General features: G+C 43.4%; 1 protein-coding gene and 1 long non-coding RNA gene across 3 annotated transcripts; both read right to left on the reverse strand.

The window, feature by feature from the left end:
- Nucleotides 1-1,662: 1,662 nt before the first annotated feature.
- vps16 (vacuolar protein sorting 16 homolog) lies at nucleotides 1,663-12,642 on the reverse strand. Its single transcript, XM_031735663.2, has 24 exons — nucleotides 12,319-12,642; nucleotides 11,750-11,838; nucleotides 11,553-11,644; nucleotides 11,346-11,474; nucleotides 11,117-11,261; nucleotides 10,923-11,038; nucleotides 9,228-9,350; nucleotides 9,084-9,139; nucleotides 8,883-8,972; nucleotides 5,876-6,047; nucleotides 4,949-5,080; nucleotides 4,740-4,867; nucleotides 4,499-4,534; nucleotides 4,309-4,417; nucleotides 4,096-4,230; nucleotides 3,786-3,894; nucleotides 3,609-3,706; nucleotides 3,423-3,527; nucleotides 3,254-3,331; nucleotides 3,086-3,172; nucleotides 2,654-2,736; nucleotides 2,426-2,522; nucleotides 2,246-2,349; nucleotides 1,663-2,159 (listed from the first exon to the last, which is right to left on the reverse strand). The coding sequence occupies exons 1-24, from the start codon at nucleotides 12,366-12,368 to the stop codon at nucleotides 2,018-2,020; spliced, it is 2,505 nt and encodes an 834-aa protein (XP_031591523.1). The 5' UTR covers nucleotides 12,369-12,642; the 3' UTR covers nucleotides 1,663-2,017.
- Nucleotides 12,643-18,573: 5,931 nt separating this feature from the next.
- On the reverse strand, nucleotides 18,574-22,743 carry LOC116317019. Of its 2 annotated transcripts, XR_005608392.1 has the most exons (3): nucleotides 22,056-22,743; nucleotides 20,630-21,917; nucleotides 18,574-18,734 (listed from the first exon to the last, which is right to left on the reverse strand). It is a non-coding gene; the product is annotated as an uncharacterized LOC116317019 (long non-coding RNA). The 2 variants fall into 2 exon arrangements; XR_004199216.2 differs by having other exon boundaries at nucleotides 20,630-22,743.
- Between the last annotated feature and the right edge of the window lie 17 nt (nucleotides 22,744-22,760).

Consider the following 22,760-nt stretch of genomic DNA (forward strand, 5'->3'; position numbering starts at 1 on the left):
TCATAACAGTGTAATGGTTGTATTTACCTTAATTGAATGACTCGTCAGTGGTGGTATACCCATCAGCAAATAAACTGGAGCGGCTGGGTTACGTAAAAAGTGTATGGGGGCGTGTTTGCGGTCACCTCCAGCGGGTGTGTGGCAAGATGGCAGCCTCCACAAGCCGGATATTTTGGCTTCATTTTTGTACAGTGGGAGGAGGTGCTGTCGCGTCGTCCATGTTCTCCACAGTTATTGGTTGACAGTCACATCCAGCCAGGAAATCTGAGCGCAGAGCTTTACACGTAGTTTTTTGCTTTGTATCTGTAAACAGACCTTAAAAAATTATTTGTATCTCATGTAAATATTTTTTACAAACACAAATCTTTTTTACACGCACACAAATTCTCATCTTCAGATGCACAAACATAAAATTTTCAGATATTTTGGTTTACAAGGTTACAAAACTCAGTTCACAAATACGCATTTGATTTACAAATACACATTTGATTTACAAGTACAAAATATTTATGATCACAATTTGAGCCCATATGGGTGTATAAACAAGCTGCTCTGACATAGAAACATAACTTTATAAGAATAAGTCAGGTTTGATCACATCTGGGTCGACCCAAAGTTAATACTCCCACAGCACATGCACAGGTGTGTAATGCTCCACCTACAGCTTCCTCACAACACAACAGCCGACACTGACATTACAGATCCATTCATACTGATCAGTGACGTCACTGTGATGTCACAATATTTGAAGTAAAATATTATTTTATTTATTTCGTATCATTATTGTTCTGTTTGCTGTTCACTGTTCAATAAAGTTTATTATAGGACGTCCGATTAGTTAATCAACAGAGTAACTTCATTTACGCTCGATGGGAAATAGCAGTGATGGCGTGAGCGTGCAGCAACAGGCAGGTGAGCTGCTCTTCTTCACTGACTGACCTAAAGAACCTGGACCTGTAACTCACCTGTGACAGGCTCACCTGATCACCAATAAACACTGATCACTGTCACTGATCAGCAGTACTTCAAAGCAGCAAGAGTACTCAAACCTCATGTAAAGTTTTTCTTGAGTTTGCCGCCCCCCTGTGGTCACATTGAGAACTGCAGCCTGTGTTCATGTTTGTGTGGCAGAAAACAATTTGAACTGTTTACAAACTTTGCCTCTATGCCTGCTCCATCATCCAGGTAAGGAAATCCATCTGGATGTTTTCAGGGGGAGAAACATTTCATCATCATGAGACTTCTTCAGTATCAGCTGACTGCAGGTATCCAACCTTAAAAACAGTACATTTGCACATCGACTGAGCCCACTGAATGACCAATGGGCCGTGAGGTTGGCAGACATTTCTGAAAAGGATGCGTCCAGACGAACAGAATCAACTCGTTTACAAATGAGTTTTTAAGCCCCTTTTCACATTAGTATATACTCGAGTCGACTGGTTTTCCATTACAGTCCAGTACCTCATAATGTATGTAGCATGAAACACAAACACTACCACAAAAGTGGACGTGGAGGTGACGAAATACCTGCTGCTCAGTCTGTGGCTTTTCTTCAGACTTGGGAACACCAAGTACTATGATCTAATGGAAAACCCTGAAAACCGTGGAGAGTCTATCCGAGTGGGCACTAATAGAAAAGGATTTTATTTACAGAACAAAGAGGCCTTTTATATTTCTGTCACCTCCCAGTGGCCAGACTGAGAACTGCAGTCTGTGTTTTTCATGTTTATTGATCGACCAATATTTAAAACATACAAACTGACACATGCAGTCACCTCGGACACTTACTGTCCTCTTTCACAATATAACACCCGCTATGCTACACACTGAAGCTTTTATTGTGAAGGGGCAGCAGCAGGAAGTCCTTCTGTCCAGGTGTGGCGCTTGAGTGTGAATAGAGTCAAAGCTTTTAATTGAAGGGAAGAAGAAGAAAGCATCAGCTGATCAGTAATCAATCACAGTCTCTGATCAGTAACAGCAGCTGGCTCCCACCGACGTCATGCTCAAGAGTGGAAGCTCACTTTTTGGCAATGGCGGCCCGAGCTCGGTTCAGCCGCTCAATCACCAGGCTGTTGGAGGGGGAGCATCTGGAGAGGACTGCCCCCATCTCAGCTTCATTCCTGCGCTCGATGGCGGCATCCGCAGCCCCCTCCAGGTCACTGCCGGGAACAGAGGAGGAGTTACATGAGTGGGAGTGGGAGTGCTCCCACCTGTGCTGTGTGATGACGCCATAGAGGTGTCTTACCCGACGGCCAGGTGGGCCTTCACCTTCTGCTCAGGCGTCACCTTGGAAACGTACTTCTTGGCCTCGTACTTGTTGTTACACTTGATGCAAACTTCAACAAACGCCTGAAGAAGAGATCGCTAAGACTCATGGGAAATGTAGTTAATGCAACATAACAGAGGGGATGGGGCTTCTCCTTACCAGGTAGCCAATGGGAGACTTCTTACTCTTTGAGAACTTCTCTAACTCATCCCACTCCTCCTTCTCCGCCAGAGACTTCAACTTCAACCACCAATACCTGCACAGGTGAGAGAAGCAAATAGGTTAGAGAGGCAAACAGGTGAGAGAGGCAAACGGGTGAGAGGGACAGACAGGAAAGACTGTAGTAAGAGACTGAGAGCCAATCACAGTGCAGCCTCAGTGACACACCTTTTGTCAGGTACTCTGAAGTCTTTGTAAAGCTGCTCTGCCTGTTTGTGGAGTCCTAATGACAACAGCGTCTCCATGGTCACCTGCAAACAGCAAGTGACAGTTGCTTAAATCAAACCGCAGATTCGACCAATCTGATTGGCTGTCCCAGAGCTTAGAAGCTACATGGAAGAAGTCTGGGTCTGTAATGATCTGAGGAGGAGCGCTTTAAAGCAGAGCGACCACGCTGGCCTCTTTAAAGAAACCTGGAGTGCAGCCAGGTGATGGAGACTGAGAACACAGAGCATGCAGGTGGAGGTAACCGGCAGAGGGAAACGTCAGCTGGCCAGGGAGCCCCGCCCCTTGTATCTACCTGTAGGGACAGTCCAAGAAGCCCCGCCCCTTGTATCTACCTGTAGGGACAGTCCAAGAAGCCCCGCCCCTTGTATCTACCTGTAGGGACAGTCCAAGAAGCCCCGCCCCTTTCTCATCGTCCAATTTGCGCTGAAAACGGAGCAGACGCATCTCGTCCTCTGTGGCCTGCAGACCAATCAGTGAAACACACCTGAGCGTCAGGTACAAACACACACCTGCAAACACGTCTTATTGTTCATTTGTTACCTTTACTGCAAACTCGTTCTTGGCCTTGTTGTACTCATCGACAGCGCTCTGCAGGAGAGACAGCCGGCCCTCCAACCTCTGCAGACGGACAGGTGAACAGCAGACAGGTGATTACAGTAATGATGGACGAGTCTAATCTCTGCTGGGCGTGACGGTTAGCAGTCCTTACCTTTTCCCTGTAGCTTGCAGTGACATAATAGTTGGCCAGTTCCTGGTGGTCGTCGTCCTGGTTATACAGGTCCTTCAGAGTTTCCTGCTCCTGCAGCTTACAGAACTGACAGCAAACAAATGTAAACAAAAACACACATTACCAAAACCAGGAGGAGGAGAGTGGTAGTGGTGAAGGTGGGTGTACCTGTCTGTAGAGGCTGAGAGCGACCGGCTGGTTCCTCAGAGTCATGAAGAAATCTCCTCTGTTCATCTCGTTCTTCAGGTACGACACCACCGTGTACACTGACAACACACACAGCCAACTGTCAGTGTGACATCATCCATCTGGCAGACACGTAAGGTGTGGGGCTCAAAGACTCACCCAAGTCGGTATCTCCGCTCTCTACAGCTTTACTGAGAGCCAGCTGACTCCTCTTCATCTTCAGCAGCAGAGGAACCTGCTCTCCAGACCGAGCCTCGAAGTCCAGGAGCTGATAGAGACACGCAGGGACAAATACTGAAAAACGCTCGACCACACTCAATATCAAAAGCGTCAGACACAATCCTGAAAGACCCTGCTGAATATAGCAGATGGGCAGTGACCATCCAGCTGAAACCGGGCTTCAAATCCGTCCAAAAACCACTGAACCATACTACGGAAATTAACCCTCAAAACCTGTTAGAATCTTTACCTTGATGGCGAGCTCTGCTCGTCCACATTCATAAGCTTTAGCTGCAATGTCCGAGTACGAAACCCCAGGTGAGTCTCCCACTTTCACACACACTGCTCGTGCTATGGCATCGTCTGTTAGGTCCTTCTGCTGCACCTGGACACGTACGCAAACACGTCACACCAATCACTCATGTGAGAAAAGCCTCAGGTGAGCGAGGTGTGAGACAGTTACCTTGCATGACGCCCAGTGTTTGAGGACTCGGCTGACTCCCTGATAATCAGGAATCTTCAGGTAACGACAGATTTCAATGGCTAACGGGTAAAACTGTCGATACACCAACCTAAGAGAGAGAGAGAGACAGGTGAGTGAGGGGTGGAGGGGTAACATGAGACCTCAGAGACATGTCGATGAGTTCACTCACCTGTCAATCAGCACCTGTAGAGTCAGCTGTTTGAATCTGAGGTCAGAGGTCAAGGAATTCATCAACATGGTAACACAGTAGCTGTGTCCCCTTCAGGTGCTGCACCCCTCTGAGCTGAATCCTAAAGCTGAGAATGGGTCACAGCGGCATGACGAGGGATGCAGCCCCTGACTCTGGACAAAGTGAGACCTTACCACACACTACATCTCCCATGATGCACCTGTGTAGACTGAGAGGATACTGAGTGTGCGTCAGTGGCAGCCCCACGCTGCTGTCTCTGACGGCGTTTAGCACTCGCAGCTCCCTGCAGGTTGTCACGAACTGATCCGGACTGAAGTCTGTGAGGAAGCACTTCCCAAAGGACGCCGCCTGGAGGGCGACACGCCACATTACAGGGACAGGTCGCATTACCCTGACATACTAAAACAGATCATACGGACACACTCTCACCCTCATCAAGGATTTCTGGGTGTTGGTGTCGTACTCGTGACCTGCCGCCTCCACGCACTGTCTGACTGCTTCTCCCAGCATGCTCTGCTCCTTGATCTCTCGCAGGTACTCGTCCGCCTTCTGACTCGATTTCTGCAAAGAGAGAAAAACACACGTCTGGACTGACATTCAGTATTCAGTAAAAAGGACTAGATGTTACAGTCCCTGATAATGCATTGCTTTGGATGGAGAGACTTCTGAGGGATGGCTGTTATGAGGAAAGGCAGCCCAGAAACTTTGCCAGCAGCACACATCGTTGTGTGCCTCAACTTTCGGTCTTTTACCCAGGCTAATCTGCCATTTTCCTTCCTTGTTAGGTTTAGGGATTAGAGATCGATCTGATTATCATTTTAAAATTTGGGACACATCATCAGTAGTGGACCTTGGATTCATCGGGCGTTTCAGCCATTATCACTAGACACCCTCATCCAAGGAGGCCCTCCCAGGGTTGATCAGGCCCTGGAGTGTGTCAGTGGTTTATGTTAAATTGTTAGTTCTCTTTTTCTTTCTTCTGTTTATTTTTCTACAGTTTATTTTCCATCTATTCACTGCAACTGAGAAATAATACTTACCTCTTTAGCATTTATGGAGCCTAACTTCTTCAGAGGGATAGAAAAGGTGATAGAGAGAAGTAAGACAAAAGGGACAAGATAGGAGAGAGCAGAGAGGAGAGTCGGAAGGGGGCGCCCGATCTGGCTTCCCACACCTCCCCGCAGCATCGGGCTGTACAGACCTGTACCTGTACTACATGTGTACATGGACATCAGTGAATGAGAGTATTAAGGTGATGTAATGGAGTGGACTTACAAGTACTGATGTTGTACTGTGGCAGTATTACAGTGTTAATGGGACAGTATCGCAGTACTAATGTGGTACTGACTGATGTACCTCGTACTCCCGGTGGGCCTCCAGCAGCAGAGCTCCAGGCGCCATGGAGGCGATCTTGAAGATGTCCTGGCAGACCAGAGGAACCTCCTGCAGCAGCTCCTGATTGGACGAGCTGATTATCCGAACTCCATCCATCTCTCCCACCAAAACACATGGATCCTCAATGGGATACCTGAAGGCTGGGGTCAAGGGTCAAACCACCAGAGAATGACACATGAGGACATCCTCGAACACGGAACATGATTCTTTATTTCTAAATGACCAGCTTTAACAGGAAACCCAGAACGAGCTCCAGCAGAACCTTAGCGAGCTCTATGAGATCCTTAACATAATGAGTTCCAGTGGAACCTCAATGAGCTCTAAGAGAACCTTAACAAGCTCTAAGAGAACTTTAATGAGCGAGCTCCAGGAGAACTAGGGGTGGAGCCAAACCCAAATACGGTATTACTAATTTTTGTATTTGGGAACGAGAAAAACTTTATATCAAAAAGCTGCGTTTCCTCATGAGAATGCAGGGCACGAGTGAGTGACGTGTAAAGAGGTGTGTAACACGGGCTGCTCCACATTGCAGAAGGCTCGGCTGAGCAAAAAAAGACTGAACTGCATCACTGTTTTTGTTGAATAGATTTTAGATTTTTCACTGGGTTCCGGAGGAAGTTTATAACTTTCCGGAAGCAGAGTTTGATTGGGAGACTTTTCCATTACGCTGCATTACTGGCGTCTGCAGTCGGGTGCTCTCATGTTCGCTCTGTTTATGTAGCTCTGTTAGCTTGGTAATTTAGACAATAGGCTGTTGACAGAGTAATGTTAACGTTCGGTTACAAAGGTTAAAACAATACTTGTGTAGTTGTGTCGAATTGTATGCGCATGTGCGAGTTATATGGTACGTTTAAGTTACTCTGTCTGCAGACAGCAAGATGTAGGCTATAGGCTAGTTAACCTTAGCATATCTTCCCGTCACTCATTAAGGTAGCTGAAACTCCCCACATGGATTTGAGCAACCAAATAGAAGAAGTGTGGCTGCTGCTGAGCCATCTCTTGGTCCTCCAGTAGCCAAAGACCTTGCTCAAGTTCTGTGTAAAAGCATTTCACAGTCAGTGCTGCAGACAAAACCAAAGTGACAAGTAATGTGTGCAAAAGTCACATCAGCAGAGGCAGAGATATCAAACATCTGTCAACATCTGCTATGCATAATCACATGCACTTAAAGCATCCTTTCCTGGTACTGTCTGCCAACCCATCCACCAGCACCAATTCATCATCACAGCCATGTTCTGCCCCTGCAAGTCAGTTTCAATCACCTATATTAGCTGCATTTAATGCAAAACAGGCTTATCCCCCCCACTACAAATAACAAACACAGTGGGAGAAATGAATTGCCTTGACCTGATGCCCAACTCAGTAGTGGAGAATAAAGGTTATTTGCAAGCTTCTCAATGTGGTTGCATCTCCATACCAACTACCAAGCTCGTTGGCAATCCAGGAAGAGCTTGGCCTTCCCAAGAACACTTTGGTGCATGATGTGTCAACCAAGTGGAATTCCTCCTTTGACATGCTCCAGTGACTGTTGGAGCAGAGACGACCACTGACTACCATGAGTGCAGAGATGGATCTGGGAGGTGCAATGTCACACCATCAATGGGAACTAGTCCAGGCCACTGTGGAAATACTACAACCATTTCAGGAGGCAACACGCACTGTGTGAGGATGTGGGTTCTCTGTCTTCTGTCATCCCTTGTGCGCAGGCTCTCAAGACAAACTTAAAGGTGTATGCGGATGTACAGAGGCACTTAAAATGGTGACCATATTGCAGTCTGAGTTGGCTCAGCACTTCCAGGCTGTCTTTGATGACTCCTTGGGTCATTACTTTAAAGCCACTCTACTGGATCCCTGATTTAAGAGCTTGCCCATGTCATCAGAGATTGACAGGCTCAAGGCAGATGTGGCTGCAGAGATGGATACAGAACTCCAAGTGGATGATGTTTCTGGGGTACCTGAAGCTGCCAGTTCATCCTCGGTTGAGAGTAAGACCAGTGGGCAAAAAAGCCAAATCTGCCTCATCTGGTGCTATGACCTCCTAGAGATAGTTGAGAGCTACTTAGCTGAGGACAGCGCTGAATCACTGACCTCAGACCCTGCAGCCCTGGCTCATGTGGCAATGAAATATCGCACCTGCCCCCCAACAAGCAGAGGTATCGTGTTCCCACAATGCTCCAGACTGCTGCCCTCACATGTGGACGAGTTTGTGTACACAAAATACAACATGGGGAAACTTAACTGAGAGTATGTTGGCAGAAGACATCTTCTTCAAAGTGAAAATGGTTAAGTTATGGTCAACATAAAACACAAAAAACCCCTTTGTTTCTGTTTTTAGGCAGACAGTTGACAACAGCAGGGCTGTATCTTTTAGTTTATAAAAGTATTATATAGAATACAACTTTCGTTCTGCCACATCTCCCAGTCAGGGGTTGATGAAGTTTAGTTCTGTGCATTAGAAAGAAGTTCTCGCAGAAGAAGAACAGTTCTTTGAAGTATTATTTGTTTTTATTCTGTCTGTTCATAATGTTCACAATGATATTTTATTAATTGGTGGTTTAACCATGGATGAGGTAATGGCTGTTATGTTATTTTCTTTTCAGTGACGTTACTTGTTACATGTTCATTGCTGGATTTATGGAAAAACACCAACTAATATTGCATATCCATAATTATTATAATGGATATAATTAAAGAATACTTAAACTATAGCGTAACTCAGAAGTGTAACGCAAGAAAAAAAAATTGATTTTTACACCTATTTTGAATTTCACTCAAATACAAACACAAATACTTTCCCCCCCTTAACAGATACAAATACCGGCTGCTTTGCACAACTCCAAGGAGAACCTTAACGAGTTCCAGGAGAATCTTAACGAGCTCCAGCAGAACCTTAATGAGCTCTTGGAGAACCTTAACACACCTGAAGTGTGTTTGAACATGTTCAGATGTGAAGTGGTTTGAAGGATACTGGATAGTCTCATTACACACCCCGACCACCAGGAGCAGTCTGTCCCACATCAACACCACAGATGGCTGTTGGCTCTTTGGTCTGCGACACCTGGGCAAACAGGTAAACAGCTGGTTAAACAGGTGTATATGTAAAAGAAGAGCTTAGACAGGTGAGCAGCTAATTAAACAGGAGCACAGGTAAACGAGAGGTCACCCATACCACAACATCTGCTTAGGCACCGTGGTCTTCTTGGTGTCGACTTCACTCAGTTTCTCCTGCACACAGAAGCATCACCTGTGAATCATTCCACAGGTGATGATTCACAGATATCTGAAAAGCTGATTGGCCAGAACAGCTGCTCACCTGTAGGGTGGACAAGCCTGTCCACAGGTGTCCAGTGTCAGTGAGGAGAGCCAGGTATTTATAGCTGAAAGACACAGACATGTGGACGATACTGCCGTCCTGAGGACTGAGGCCTGAAGGACACTGAAAAGAGACACACAGGTAGGCGGTGAGACAGAAAGAAAGAAAGACGAGGACAAATCTGATCACCTGTGTGAAGATTACTGGCTATGGACTAGCATCACCATCGAAGACTGTCAGACAAACGTCGTCTCAGACTGGTTTTGGTCAGAACGATCTTAAACTGAGCATTACTGACTTCACCTGTCTCTACTAGAGATGGACCGATCCGATATTAGGTATCGGTATCGGTCCGATACTGACGTAAATTACTGGATCAGATATCGGAGAGAAATAAAAAATGTAATCCGATCCATTAAATATCAAAAAAGCACCTCACAAAACTTGCCACACGGCGTAACTCGGCTCATAACCTTAGCACATCTGAGCAGTGTGCTCACATGATTGAGCGGCTGTGTGTATTTGGAGCCTCTAGCAATCCGGCATTTCATCTCCGAGGAAGTTATCCCAGAGAGAAGTAAAGCAAGTGTGTAAGTTCATCTCTGAATGTTTGTAAAGCGTTCCCACGTTAAGCTTAACAACCAATATATGGAGCGACTGCCTCTCTCTCTCTCTCCTGCTGCTACTTCAATCATGAAACTGATTAATGATCAGCTGATCGGCTTTTCTGTCGCGAGTCCGTCTCTCTTCTTTGTTTTTGGCCCACTTTGCACCAGAAAGAGGAAACCAGCGGCTGAACAACAGCAGCACGTTTAACCTTGATAAGCTGTTGTTAGAATGTATTTAATATTACTTTCTACACCAGGATCCTTTTCTACGTAGCTGACGGCTGGTAACTGTGCAGGGGCGGATCTAGCAAAGTTTAGCCAGGGGGGCCGATAGGGCATGAACAGGGAAAAGGGGGCACAAAGACATACTTTTCTTTCTTATTCTCATTTAAAATGTCTCGCTTTTAATAAATAATTATCTGAATCTTACACCCAAAGTTTTAATCTGATGTAAAATGTATAGAAGTTCATTACTGTATATAGTAACTGTTAAGTCTAATATACCCTAGTAAGCTATAGTACTTTTTACTTTGGAAAGATACCATCTGTGCAGTCTGCAATTCTGTAGAAGAAAGATGCTATTTAATTAGTCTTGAAAAATAATTTATTTTTGTGCATTTTTTTTTCCCCACACTGCATCAAATTAAAGTTGATTACGTCTATTAAGCATCATGAGGTGGAGGGTGGGGGGTGGTTCCCTAATTTTTTTTGCTAGGAGTTTGCAACCCTATTAGTTAGGTTGCTTAATATTTCTGCTAAGTACTCTTTAAAATACCAGAATAGGGAGGATGGAGTAGGTTTAAGTTTATTAGATTGATCAGTGTTGCTGAACTATGAAATATTTTGGGTGCAGCGTATTTTTTACATACAGGTATAACAGAATAGCTTTAGTGTTGTTGTTTATTTAAACTTGAGTATGAACTTATACAAAATGCAGCAAGATATTAAAAAAACAGTTTTATTGATTAAAAAACACACTATATCGGATTCATATCGGTATCGGCAGATATCCAAATTTTTGATATCGGTATCGGTATCGGACATAAAAAAGTGGTATCGTGCCATCTCTAGTCTCTACATGTCTCACCACCACAGTGCAGGACGTGTTGTCCAGGATGAAGAGTTCTGGTCCGTTGGACAGCAGGACTTTAGTCTGTCTGTCCTGAGTGAGGACGACCCAGCAGGACGGCTTTCCCTGCAGACCTGAGGGACAGACAGGTAAGGGTGTAAAGGCTTAACCGTCACAGTGAAAATCACCATCTCAGGTGAGTCAGGTGTTACCTGGGACTTCAGGTAACCTCCGGAGCTTCAGGTCATCGATGTTGGTGGCCAAGGTGAAACGGGAGGAGCTTGTTACTATGGCAATACCTGTTCCATAAGGGGAGTGGAACACCTTGGCCTCCAACACTTGACTCTGGACCACTTCCTGTTCAAAGTTAGAGGTCAACTGATCACTTACATCGTTTGAGCAGCTTCATTTATTCAGAGGAACAAACTCAGGTGTGCTGACCTGTCCCATACTGAAGTGTCTCTTAAAAGATCCAAACAGGTCGTAGATCAAAACCGTGCCGTCCTCCTGGATACACAACAGTTCATCAGAGACCGTCCACCCGAGCTGGACCACTGGACCGCTTTTCCACTGAGACGGAGACAGAGAGAGAGAGACGGGTCAGAGAGAGACCCAACCTGTCTCCAGGTGTGGTCAGGTGGTACTCACGGGGAAGCTGGCGAAGGCGCCTCCTGACGCAGAGTAGATCTCCAGCTGAGGGCGAGAACTCGGAGAACGCCGCTGAGGTTCTCTGAGCAGGGCTGAGGGGTCAGACAGAGGTGAGAGGTCAGGGGTCGAAGTCTGAAATCTGACCATAAAAAACTATCTCACTGCAGCGTTTCAATAAAGTTTTATTTAGTTTGTACCGATGGGGCCTCCGTATGGAGCTGCAGCCACCAGACTGTCTCTGAGTCCATCACGCAGACTCCAGCTCATCTCATACAGCTCCGTCTTACTGTAGTAATACACAGGAGTACACAGGAAAGTACACATTAATGTAAACAAACCCCTCCCCACGGTTCCCCGCAGGCTCCTCCCCCTCTCTGCCTAACACTATTCTAGCCTCCGGCCACTTTCTGCTCACCTGTCACTTGCACACAAACGTCACCTGCCGACCTGAGTAAACTCTGACTGGCTACAATCTCCTGCTCACTTTGTCATGAACGTCAGTCCTCTCAGGAAACGTCATTAAAGGGAAAAAGGTTCTGAAGCTAGCTTTAGCAGGGTCACATGACAAGCAGAGGCGCAGGTTACAGGCTGATTTCTCTGTTTAAACAGATCCATCACACGAGTGCAAAGAACACAGGTATGACTGACGCATGTCCAGAGAACACAGGTGTATATAACACGGATGAAGCTGCGGTCAGCTGACTGTCAGCTAACATTAGCCTCGCTGCTAGCAGCTGAAGGACTGACCCGGTGGGCGCTCACTGACCGGTAAAAGGCGTCTCCCAGCGGGTTCCAGCTGGCTGTGATGAACGCCATGTTCCGCTGCTCAGGAGGGGGAACCACGGGGAACAAACCGGAGGAAGTCCCGGTGCACTTGCTGCACGTAGCGTTAGCTTTAGCTCTCGTGCTGCCCGGTCAGCTGACTGCAGACTGCTTCTTCTTCTTCTTCGTCGGTAGTTATTCAGGCAGACACCGCGGGCGCTCTGCTGCCCTCTACGGCACCTCTGTGTTTACAGCTGAGCCTGCAGGTCAGAGCAAGAGTACCGAGAAGGGTCTGGCTCTGTCGCTACCCGATCCGTACCGGAAACCTGATCGGTACCCCGCATGCGCAAATCTTACGTCACTTCCTCTCTTTGCCAGCATTGCGACATTCAATATACTTGAATGGTACAGTTAGCGCCCAGTTAGCTCCTAGCATTTCTCAACAGCTCTGCCTCCTTTTCGACTACCGGGACATTTAAACAATGGATAATCCGTATACAAACAAATTCATGCTTTTCTCCTCAACAGACAGCGTCCACCGATTGAACAAAAGCTCCGTAAAATAATAAGAATGGCGCCTAATTACAGACTTAATAATACAGACTTTGTAATAGGTCACGTGAAGATTCATCAGCCAGATTAAGTGTTTACTGACAATTGACAGTGATAGCGGACATCATCATCACTATTCCAATCAATCCTCTCCACACAGACAAGCATAAACACACTCGACTATCGCTAAATCAAATTTAACACGCATTTGAAATGACGCTAATTCAGTTTATAACAGGGTTCATTCGCTCGGTCAGCAGGTGGCGGTATCCTCGTACACTGGGGAGTAAACTGCTATTAAACGAACAGAAGAAGAAGAAAACATCTGCACATGCGCGGTACGGATCGGGTAGACCCGATTTGTACGGTCGGACTGTGCACATGCGCAGTAAGGATCGGGGAGTCCTGATCCGTAACTATCTTTTTATTTTTCGTTTTTGTCTACATTGTACTGAAATGCTTCATTATTGCAAACATTTGAAGATATACTTATTATTCTTAACATCTTAACAGATACTCTGACCCGTAACTATCGTAAAACGCTTCGACCGGAAGTAGACACCTTTCGCGCATGCGGGGTACCGATCGGGTTTCCGGTACAGATCGGGTAGTGACAGGTATCATTTTTGCACAATGGTAGGAGGCGGAGTCGCGTCCTCCATGTTTTCTACAGTCAATGGTCTGGCTGCAGCCACTGGGGAGCGCCATAATGCGACCTCCACAGTAGCCGGAAACACGTGACTGCAGTTAAATCGACTTTGACAGCGAAAACTAAATTGCGTTTTTGTTACTATTGATGCTGATGAGAAATAAACATGGTTCTAAGTGTTTTTTTAAACACTGGGTTTGTTCAAAAAATCACTATCCCTTCAGCTTGTTCGTGGCCAAAAGTGTTGATGTTTTATGGTTTTTTTTGCTACTTTTTCTATATAAAGGTTTTTTCATAAATATAAAATATTCATTACTTTTTACATTTTTAATCCTTCAAACACCTTTTTCTGGTACAATGCACTTGTTTGAAGACAACCTCAAAACTCACCATTTCATATATCAGCAGTGCTACTGGAAATTATTGTACAGTGGTCCCTGGCTATAACGCGGTTTACCCAATGACTGTAGAAAACATAGACAACACGACAGCGCCTCCTCCCATTGTGCAAAAATGAAGCCAAAATATCCCGCTTGTGGAGGCCGCCATCTTGCATTTTTGGAGCAAGAGTCTGTGCAGTAGTGACTTGAGGTGGAGCGACTGTGTAACGCTCCCGCCCACACACCCGCTGGACGTGACCGCAAACACGTCCCTCTACACTTTTTATGTAGCCCGGTGGCTCGAGTTTTTTGCTGCTTTACCGCGACTGACAACTCGTTTAATTAAGGTAAATACAACCATGTCACTGTTATAAAACAAAGACATACAGCTTATCATCTTATAGTTCTAAAATCACTCTGTTGTTAATTCGTTTGCTAGATTAGCTGCTAGCATACGCGCTGTGTTGGAGGCTTGTTGCTAGCAAGTTAGCGATGCTACACACCTGTTACTCTAATAGTCTGTATTATTGAAAGATTCAGCACTTCTTAGGTTTTTTTTTTTATCCATTTTTAGACAGTGATGAGATCATCTGCACACTCTACAGAAGCCCAGAGTTACTTTTAATATCAAAAATATAATGCTGTCCTTTGAGATTTTAACATAAGACTGTGAGTGTAATGGATCTAAAACGGTTTAAATCTTCAGAGCCCTCTACATCCTGGTAACATGGAAACTTTAAAAACATCAGCAGAACATTTCAGTAGTGTAGTCTAATTTGTTCTTTTCATTTAATAATAGAGTCCATATTATATCAACCGCTACATTCACCCTGGAGAGAAACTAGTGAGGGAGACCATGAGAACTGAGCTGGGTTTCCTGGGTCCAGAGGTTTGGAGAAACTTCTTCCCTTTCTTTCATCACAGCTGTCCTGTGCCAGAGGTGCTGTTGACCCACTGAGAGAGGCATCATTTAAAAAACACCAGAAAGACTGAAGCTCATCGCATTGATCAAGCAGGACTCATCATCTCCACCAGCAGCTCCCTCACAGGGAAATCTTCAGCACTCCTCTGTAGGCCCGCCCCAGGAGATGGATAAACCCAGCATTTCATGAACACTGTGATGGAGACCTTTGGTTTGTGTAATGTTATAAATACTCGGATACTCCCCAGAGGCTCCGGACTTTTACATAAAGATATTATTTTCAGTCCTGTAGAAAGTTATATATTTAAAAATATATGATCCTCTCTGGTTACTCTGGTAAAGAATAACTCTGAATTGCTATCGGCAAAAAACTGTGAAAGAATTCCAGATCACAACTAGAGATGGACCGATCCGATATTACGTATCGGTATCGGTCCGATACTGACGTAAATTACTGGATCGGATATCGGTGAGAAATTAAAAATGTAATCCGATACATTAAATATAAAAAAAAAACACCTCACAAAACTTGCGACACGGCGTAACTCGGCTCATAACCGTAGCACGTCGGAGCAGTGTGCTCACGTGATAGAGCGGCTGTGTGTATTTGTAGCCTCGCTACCAAACCAGCATTTCATCTCCGAGGAAGTTATCCCAGAGAGAAGTAAAGCAAGTGTGTAAGTTCATCTCTGAATGTTTGTAAAGCGTTCCCATGTTAAGCTTAACAACCGATATATGGAGCGACTGCCTCTCTCTCCCTCACCTTCCTGCAGCTACTTCAATCATGAAACTGCTTAATGATCAGCTGATCGGCTTTTCTGTCGCGAGTCCGTCTCTCTTCTTTGTTTTTGGCCCACTTTGCACCAGAAAGAGGAAACCAGCGGCTGAACAACAGCAGCACGTTTAACCTTAATAAGCTGTTGTTAGAATTTATTTAATATTACTTTCTACACCAAGATCCTTTTCTACGTAGCTGACGGCTGGTAACTGTGCAGGGGCGGATCTAGCAAAGTTTAGCCAGGGGGGCCGATAGGGCATTAACAGGGAAAAGGGGGCACAAAGACATACTTTTCTTTCTTATTCTCATTTAAAATGTCTAGCTTTTAATAAATAATTATCTGAATCTTACACCCAAAGTTTTAATCTGATGTAAAATGTATAGAAGTTCATTACTGTATATAGTAACTGTTAAGTCTAATATACCCTAGTAAGCTATAGTACTTTTTCCTTTGGGAAGATACCATCTGTGCAGTCTGCAATTCTGTAGAAGAAAGATGTTGAATCTATTTAATTAGTCTTGAAAAATAATTTAATTCTGTGCATTTTTTTTCACCCTGCATCAAATTAAAGTTGATTACATCGATTAAGCATCATGAGGTGGAGGGTGGGGGGGTTCCCTATTTTTTTTTGCTGGGAGTTTGCAACCCTATTAGTTAGGTTGCTTAATATTTCTGCTATACTCTTTAAAATACCAGAATAGGGAGGATGGAGTAGGTTTAAGTTTACGTTTTATTATTAGATTGATCAGTGTTGCTGAACTATAAAATATTTTGGGTGCAGTGTATTTTTTACATACAGGTATAACAGAATAGCTTTAGTGTTGTTGTTTATTTAAACTTGAGTATGAACTTATACAAAATGCAGCAAGATATTAAAAGAACAGTTTTATTGATTAAAAAACACACTATATCGGATTCATATCGGTATCGGCAGATATCCAAATTTATGATATCGGTATCGGTATCGGACATAAAAAAGTGGTATCGTGCCATCTCTAGTTTAAACAACAGAGAAAAGTTTGAAAATGTTCATGCCTGTCTGAGAAAAGTCTATAAAGCATGTAGCGAGGGTCTTTACAGTCTTAAAACATCTATAATAATAATAATTGTAAAAATTAAAGTTGGCTACTTCGCAGATTTTACCTACCGCGGGTTATTTTTAGAACGTAACTCCTGCGATAAACGAGGGATCACTGTATTATTAATAGTAGAGTCTAGGACATCTGATTGATTAACATCAACATTGATTATTATGCACTGTTATTTTTGTTCACGGAGAGCAAAAAATATAAAACTCTCTCTCAGCTTGCTCGTTGCCAAAAATCGCCACCTTTTGTGTATGTTCACAAAATGCTATAAAATTTATATTTATTAAAACATTTTTCTACTTTTACCAAATTGAATCTTTAAATTAGCACCATTTCTTTTTAATCAAAACCAAAAAGTTTATCTAAATTATGTTTTTTACTCTTTATGTTTCATTCCATTTGCATCAACACAGCAGAAATGGTCGGAAAAAAAAAAAGAAGTGAAGTGGCCACATAAGGCCCGCACAGAGCCCAGAGGGTTGATGTGTAAAGTGTATAAAAATGTTATTGGTTACGAGGTAATACATTAATGTTAATATCAACGGTAAGCTTGTTATTTTGAAGTTACAAGTATAAACAAGGGTTAGGGGTTAGGGTTAGTGCATTTACACTGCAATTTTTTACTGAAATTATGGTCATGGAAACAAGCGAACAACATTTTGAAATAATTTTAATTGGAATTCTGTACACTGAAAAAAAAAATCCCCAACAACACATAAAAAAAACAAAAAACAAACAGCCAGTGCCTTCATCTGTCCATTAAATGTCCCTGCTTGTCAGCACATGCTTTTAAAAAGAGCTCCATGTCCTCTGCAAACTGAAAAAGAAAGAGTAGGAAGTCCCTGTACACAAACACAGTGCAGATGACAGGCCAGGCAAACATCTATTGATCTGTTTGAATGCCTTCTCATCATGTGAGCCTTGAAGTTTTTTTTAAAGAAGACTGAGATCACAATGAGGGCATTTCATTTTCATGGACTTTCCATCCCTCCAAGACTGTTGGAAAAACAAAAGTGATGGTTTGGTGTGGTATATGGGGTACAACGATAGTGGGTCCATTCTTCATCAATGGAAACCTCAAGGCCACTGGATATTTGAAATTGCTACATGATGATGTGTTTCCCTCTTTATGCACTGAAGCTGGCACGTTCCCTGAGTTTTTCCAGCAGGATGGTGCACCACCACATTATGGGTGCCAGGTCCGAGCATTCCTAGATGAACAGTTTCCTGGAAAGTGGATTGGTTGTCGTGGGCCAGTTGAATGGCCCCCAAGGTCTCCCGATCTGACCCCTTAGACTTTTATCTTTGGGGTCATCTGAAGGCAATTGTCTATGGTGTGAAGATACGAGATGTGCAGCACCTGAAACTACGGATACTGGATGCCTGTGCTGGCATTTCTCCTGCGGTGTTGCTATCAGTGTGTGAAGAGTGGGAGAAGAGGGTTGCATTGACAATCCAACACAATGGGCAGCACATTGAACACATTTTATAAGTGGTCAGAAACTTGTAAATAACTCATGAAAGAATAAAGTTACGTTGAAACCAAGCACACCATTGTTTTTCTTGTGACATTACCAATAAGTTTGATGTGTCACATGGCCCTCTTCCTATTGAAAAAACAAAAGTTGTATCCAAGATGGCCGACTTCTAAATGGCCACCATGGTCACCACCCATCTTGAGGAGTTTGCCCCCTCACATATACTAATGTGCCACAAACAGGACTTTAATATCACCAACCATTCCCATGTTATTACGGTGTATCCATATAAATGGCTCACCCTGTACAATGTGAAAAGCAACTTGTAAGTCAACAAAGAGACTGCAGAAGTGCTGAAAAGAAGTGCATATTTATAACTTTAACTATGAGGTATATTTAATACCAACATACCTTTGAAAGGCAAAGCTTTTTTAATGTGTCCATTTATATGCTCCTCAATCTTTGACCTGACAGTAGGGCTGAAAGTGGGGCACAGAGGGCAGTGAAAGAGTCTTCTGCAACACGTGGTGCAATTCTGGCTTTGAGGCAGAATTCCAAATTGATATGTGCATCTAAAACAGAGAGAAAAACAGATAAACACCATATACACATTTAAGTTAAGGTTTTAGCAGAAATAACACGTTACAGTTAGCATGTAAGAGATTTGGGGAGAAAATGTTTTTAAAAAAAAAAAAAAACAATTTACCAGACACTTTTATTTGTAACATACGTATCTATCGACATATAACAGGCAATTTAACAAAGGCTAACTAAAATCTGGGCAATTAAAAAAGCAGAATAGAATAGAGAATATTAGTATTTATAAATATATAAATCGTTTTGTGACAAACCTTTCAATGTTGATGCAGGTGGAATGAAAGACATGAATAAAGTGCAATATGCAGTAAATGGAACAATGTGCACTGATGTTACTGATAGTGAAAAGTAGTGAAGTGAATTTGTTCGATAACAAGTAAAAATCAAATACGTTTTAAACTGACCACTAAATGCCTACCAGAGGTGTCAAAAGTACACACATCCTTACTAAAGTTTAGATACCTCTGTTTAAAAATACTCGACTAAAAGTAGAAGTATTCACTCAACTTTTTACTCAAGTGGAAGTAAGAAGTACAGGCTTTTGTACTGTACAAAAGTTTAAAGTAATTTTGCATCCGCAGCGCGGGGGTGGGGTATATGTAACAACCCTGATTTGAAAATGTAGGGAGTACAAAGTACATATACCGTAAATCCCGGACTACAGAGCGCACCTGATTAAAAGCCGCATGCTCTAGTTGTAGAAAGAAAATCTATTTTGTACAGGCCGCACCGGATTATCAAGCCGTATGCGTTTCACCTGTAATATGAGATACCCATATGGAAAAGATATATATAAATCTTATAAAGTTTGTATCTGTCTTGTGTGAAACTTGTATGAAAAGCATACAAGAGTGAAAACAGATATAAGATCCCTTGAAAATTGTATAAATGAAACTTGTATGTTTTGGATACTTACTAAAACAATATATGAAAGTAATGAGAAAGTGGCCACTTTCATGAGTAAATCATATAAGCCTTATATGATTCACTATATGAAGTAGGCCACATCTGATGCAAATCTTTTATAAGTTTTTTCTATTTCTTTTCCATATGGGTATTTACACAGAAATATTACACGTGAGGATTTTTAACGTTTAATTTAATCCGTAAGGTAACATAAACGTTATGGTAACATACAAAAATACATACTGCAAATGCTTTTTTTCCCCTCAAACAGCACCTGTAACACGGCTACATTTAAGTATATGTACGTATCGGTAACACACAAAATACGTTGCTTATGGTTTTTTTCCAGAACAGTGCACAAACAACATTATGTCTCTTAACAACCGATAAAAATATATACCGTATATATACACTACTTATCATTTTAATTGGTCTACTGTTACCAGGCAAAATGTTTTTGGCTGCATGACAAAAAATATGCATTAGCCGCACGTCAGTATAAGCCGCAGTGTTCATAGTGTGGGAAAAAAGTAGCGGCTTATGACCCGAAAACTACAGTACTCATGCTAAAATGTAAGAAGTAGAAGTATAAAGTAGGCACAAAAAAGTACAGCGGTAAAGTACAGATACCAGAAAATTCTACTTAAGTAATGAAGTATTTGTACTTCGTTACTTTCCATCTCTGATGCCAACAAAAAATCATATTTTAATGCAAAATGTGTATTTTTTGTCTTGTCGCCCACAGAAGCCCTTAACCCAGCTCTCTTACTTTAACCAGGGCCAGTAAACAGACATATCTGTGTGTTTCTCTGCCATGAAGCACGATAAAAAAAACAAAATCTAAAAATGACCGTTGTTGTAACACAAACAGAGTGCCAACATGATCAGTGTAAGCAAATTAGATGATTCCTAGAATTATGAAATCACTAACGGCATATGTACATATGAAAGAGTCTGTCCCAACCTTTACGATCCACTTGCAAGGTTTCCACTGTATTCATGCAGGTTACGTGTTTCCAGCTACTGTGGAGGTCACGTGTATCCGGTTACTGTGGAGGTCACAATATGGTGCTCCACAGTGGCTCCAGCCAGACCCTTCTCGGTCAAAGGAAGCTGTGCTCTCTCCTTCCTCCTTCACCCTCCTCTTCCTCACTGATGGACTACAAACACTGACTTTAATAACAGCTGACACTCCTCCCTGCATTATCATGGTGACACAGTGAATGTGTTTTAATGAGCTGACGTCAGATAATCAGATGTTTCCTCTCTCTAACACACTCAGCGTCTTCCTGTTTCCTCTCTTTGTGAGCTGAACTCCGAGTTCTTCCTCTGTGGTTCTCCAGCTCTGACCAGGCTTCATGTCACCTGTGATGACAGCACTAGGCAGATCAAACTGCCCAGCTCCGTGTGGTTGTGACCACAACACACAGGAGAGCGGTTCTTCTTTGTAATTATTAGATTTAATATTTCAGGTACATCCAGTACACAAGTATGGCATCATCATCATCAAGTGATTACAGCACCAGTACCAACAGGTGGTTTCAGGTTGGTTTGTGTGAATATTAAAGACAGTCTGAGTGAAACTCCGTACGTGTGAACATCGTTACTGTAGCTCAGTAATGTCTTTGATTAGAGACAAACTGGTTTTTAGTGAAATTAAAACTGAGTTTAGAACAGAAATAATCGATTAGATCAGCTACAGAACCACAATGACATAGAAACAACATCATAACGTCACATATGTGACTGAGCACTGAGACGTTGAACAAAATGCCCAGAAGAGATTAATTCATTTATTCCATCGTTCATTCGCAGACAGACACATTTTACTAAGTCCCAGCTGCACATATCAAACCAAAGGTGCAGGCACATAGCCCTGCACTGTAAATCATCAACTGTGGGCCACAAACATTTCGGGTCTGGGAATCAGCACTGTGTGTGACCTGTAACCAGGGTTTGTAAAGGGAAGTGGCTCAAACAAACAAAGGAAACAACAAAGAGGTGAGTCCGCCCTACAAGACTTCCTCCCAATCATTCGTACTTAACCTTTCGTCCATCATGGCTGAACGGACTCACCAAGACAAAATTATGTTTGAATCAAAAGAACATAAAAGGACAACAGAGGCAAGATTATCAGTGAAAATGTTACACCATAAAAACATTTCATTAAACTGTTTAAAATAACCATCATCACAGGAGAGCACTGACCTCACGCACCCACAACGTTTCCAAAGCTCCTCCTCCAGGTGGCGCTGGTTACACATACAAACAACGTTACATTCATTATATTCATTTGAGCGCCTCCATCATGTTTAGTGCGTTTATCTGTGTTTCTTTAGGAAACATGTTTCCTCCATATTGCCTGAGCAGTCACATGACAGCAGGCCTACCTGGCCAGGTGAGGACTCTGCAGGTCCTGGACAGGAAGTAAAGACCATCTGTGGACTGGGGAGGGTTCTGAGGGTACACCTGTGATGATCTTAAACTGCTGTGACCACAGCACATGGCAGACGGTTACTTCCTGTTAAAAGGGAGTTCTTCCTCTCCACCGTTGCCAGGTGCTGTCTGGCTGTCAGGGTTTCCTCTCTGATACTGCAGGGGCTTTCCTCCCAGTATCATTGAATTGACTATTGTGACTCTGCAGAGTATAAATAAAGGTGAATTAAACTTTATGAAAACGACGTTAGAGCGACGAACAGAACCTGTCTGACGTGAGCGGTGAGCGAGAGAGCTTCACACAGACTGACATGGAGAGAGAGGGAGTGTTTCCTTCCAGATGACTTCACCTTAAAAACATGAGTGAGAGACACAGACTCCCTCCCTCCCTCTCTCTCTGTCTCCAAACACAAACAGCCCTTCATGCCCTGTTGTCACAGCAACAGCCCCCTCCCCTGTGGGTGTGGCAGACCCCGAGGCTGCAGAGTTAACCCTTCAGCTTCACGAACGTGTCGCTCAGGTCAGTTTGTGAACGTTTGAATGCTTTCTGACAGGAGCAGACACCTGACAACACCTGACAAGAAGTGACACACTAACGTGAACCTTCCACATTAAAAGTCCATCTCTGTGTGAAGGTTTTCTGAGTCTGTGTCAGGCTG

Source organism: Oreochromis aureus, linkage group 15, assembly GCF_013358895.1.
Source record: "Oreochromis aureus strain Israel breed Guangdong linkage group 15, ZZ_aureus, whole genome shotgun sequence".
NCBI classification, from domain to species: Eukaryota; Metazoa; Chordata; class Actinopteri; order Cichliformes; family Cichlidae; genus Oreochromis; species Oreochromis aureus.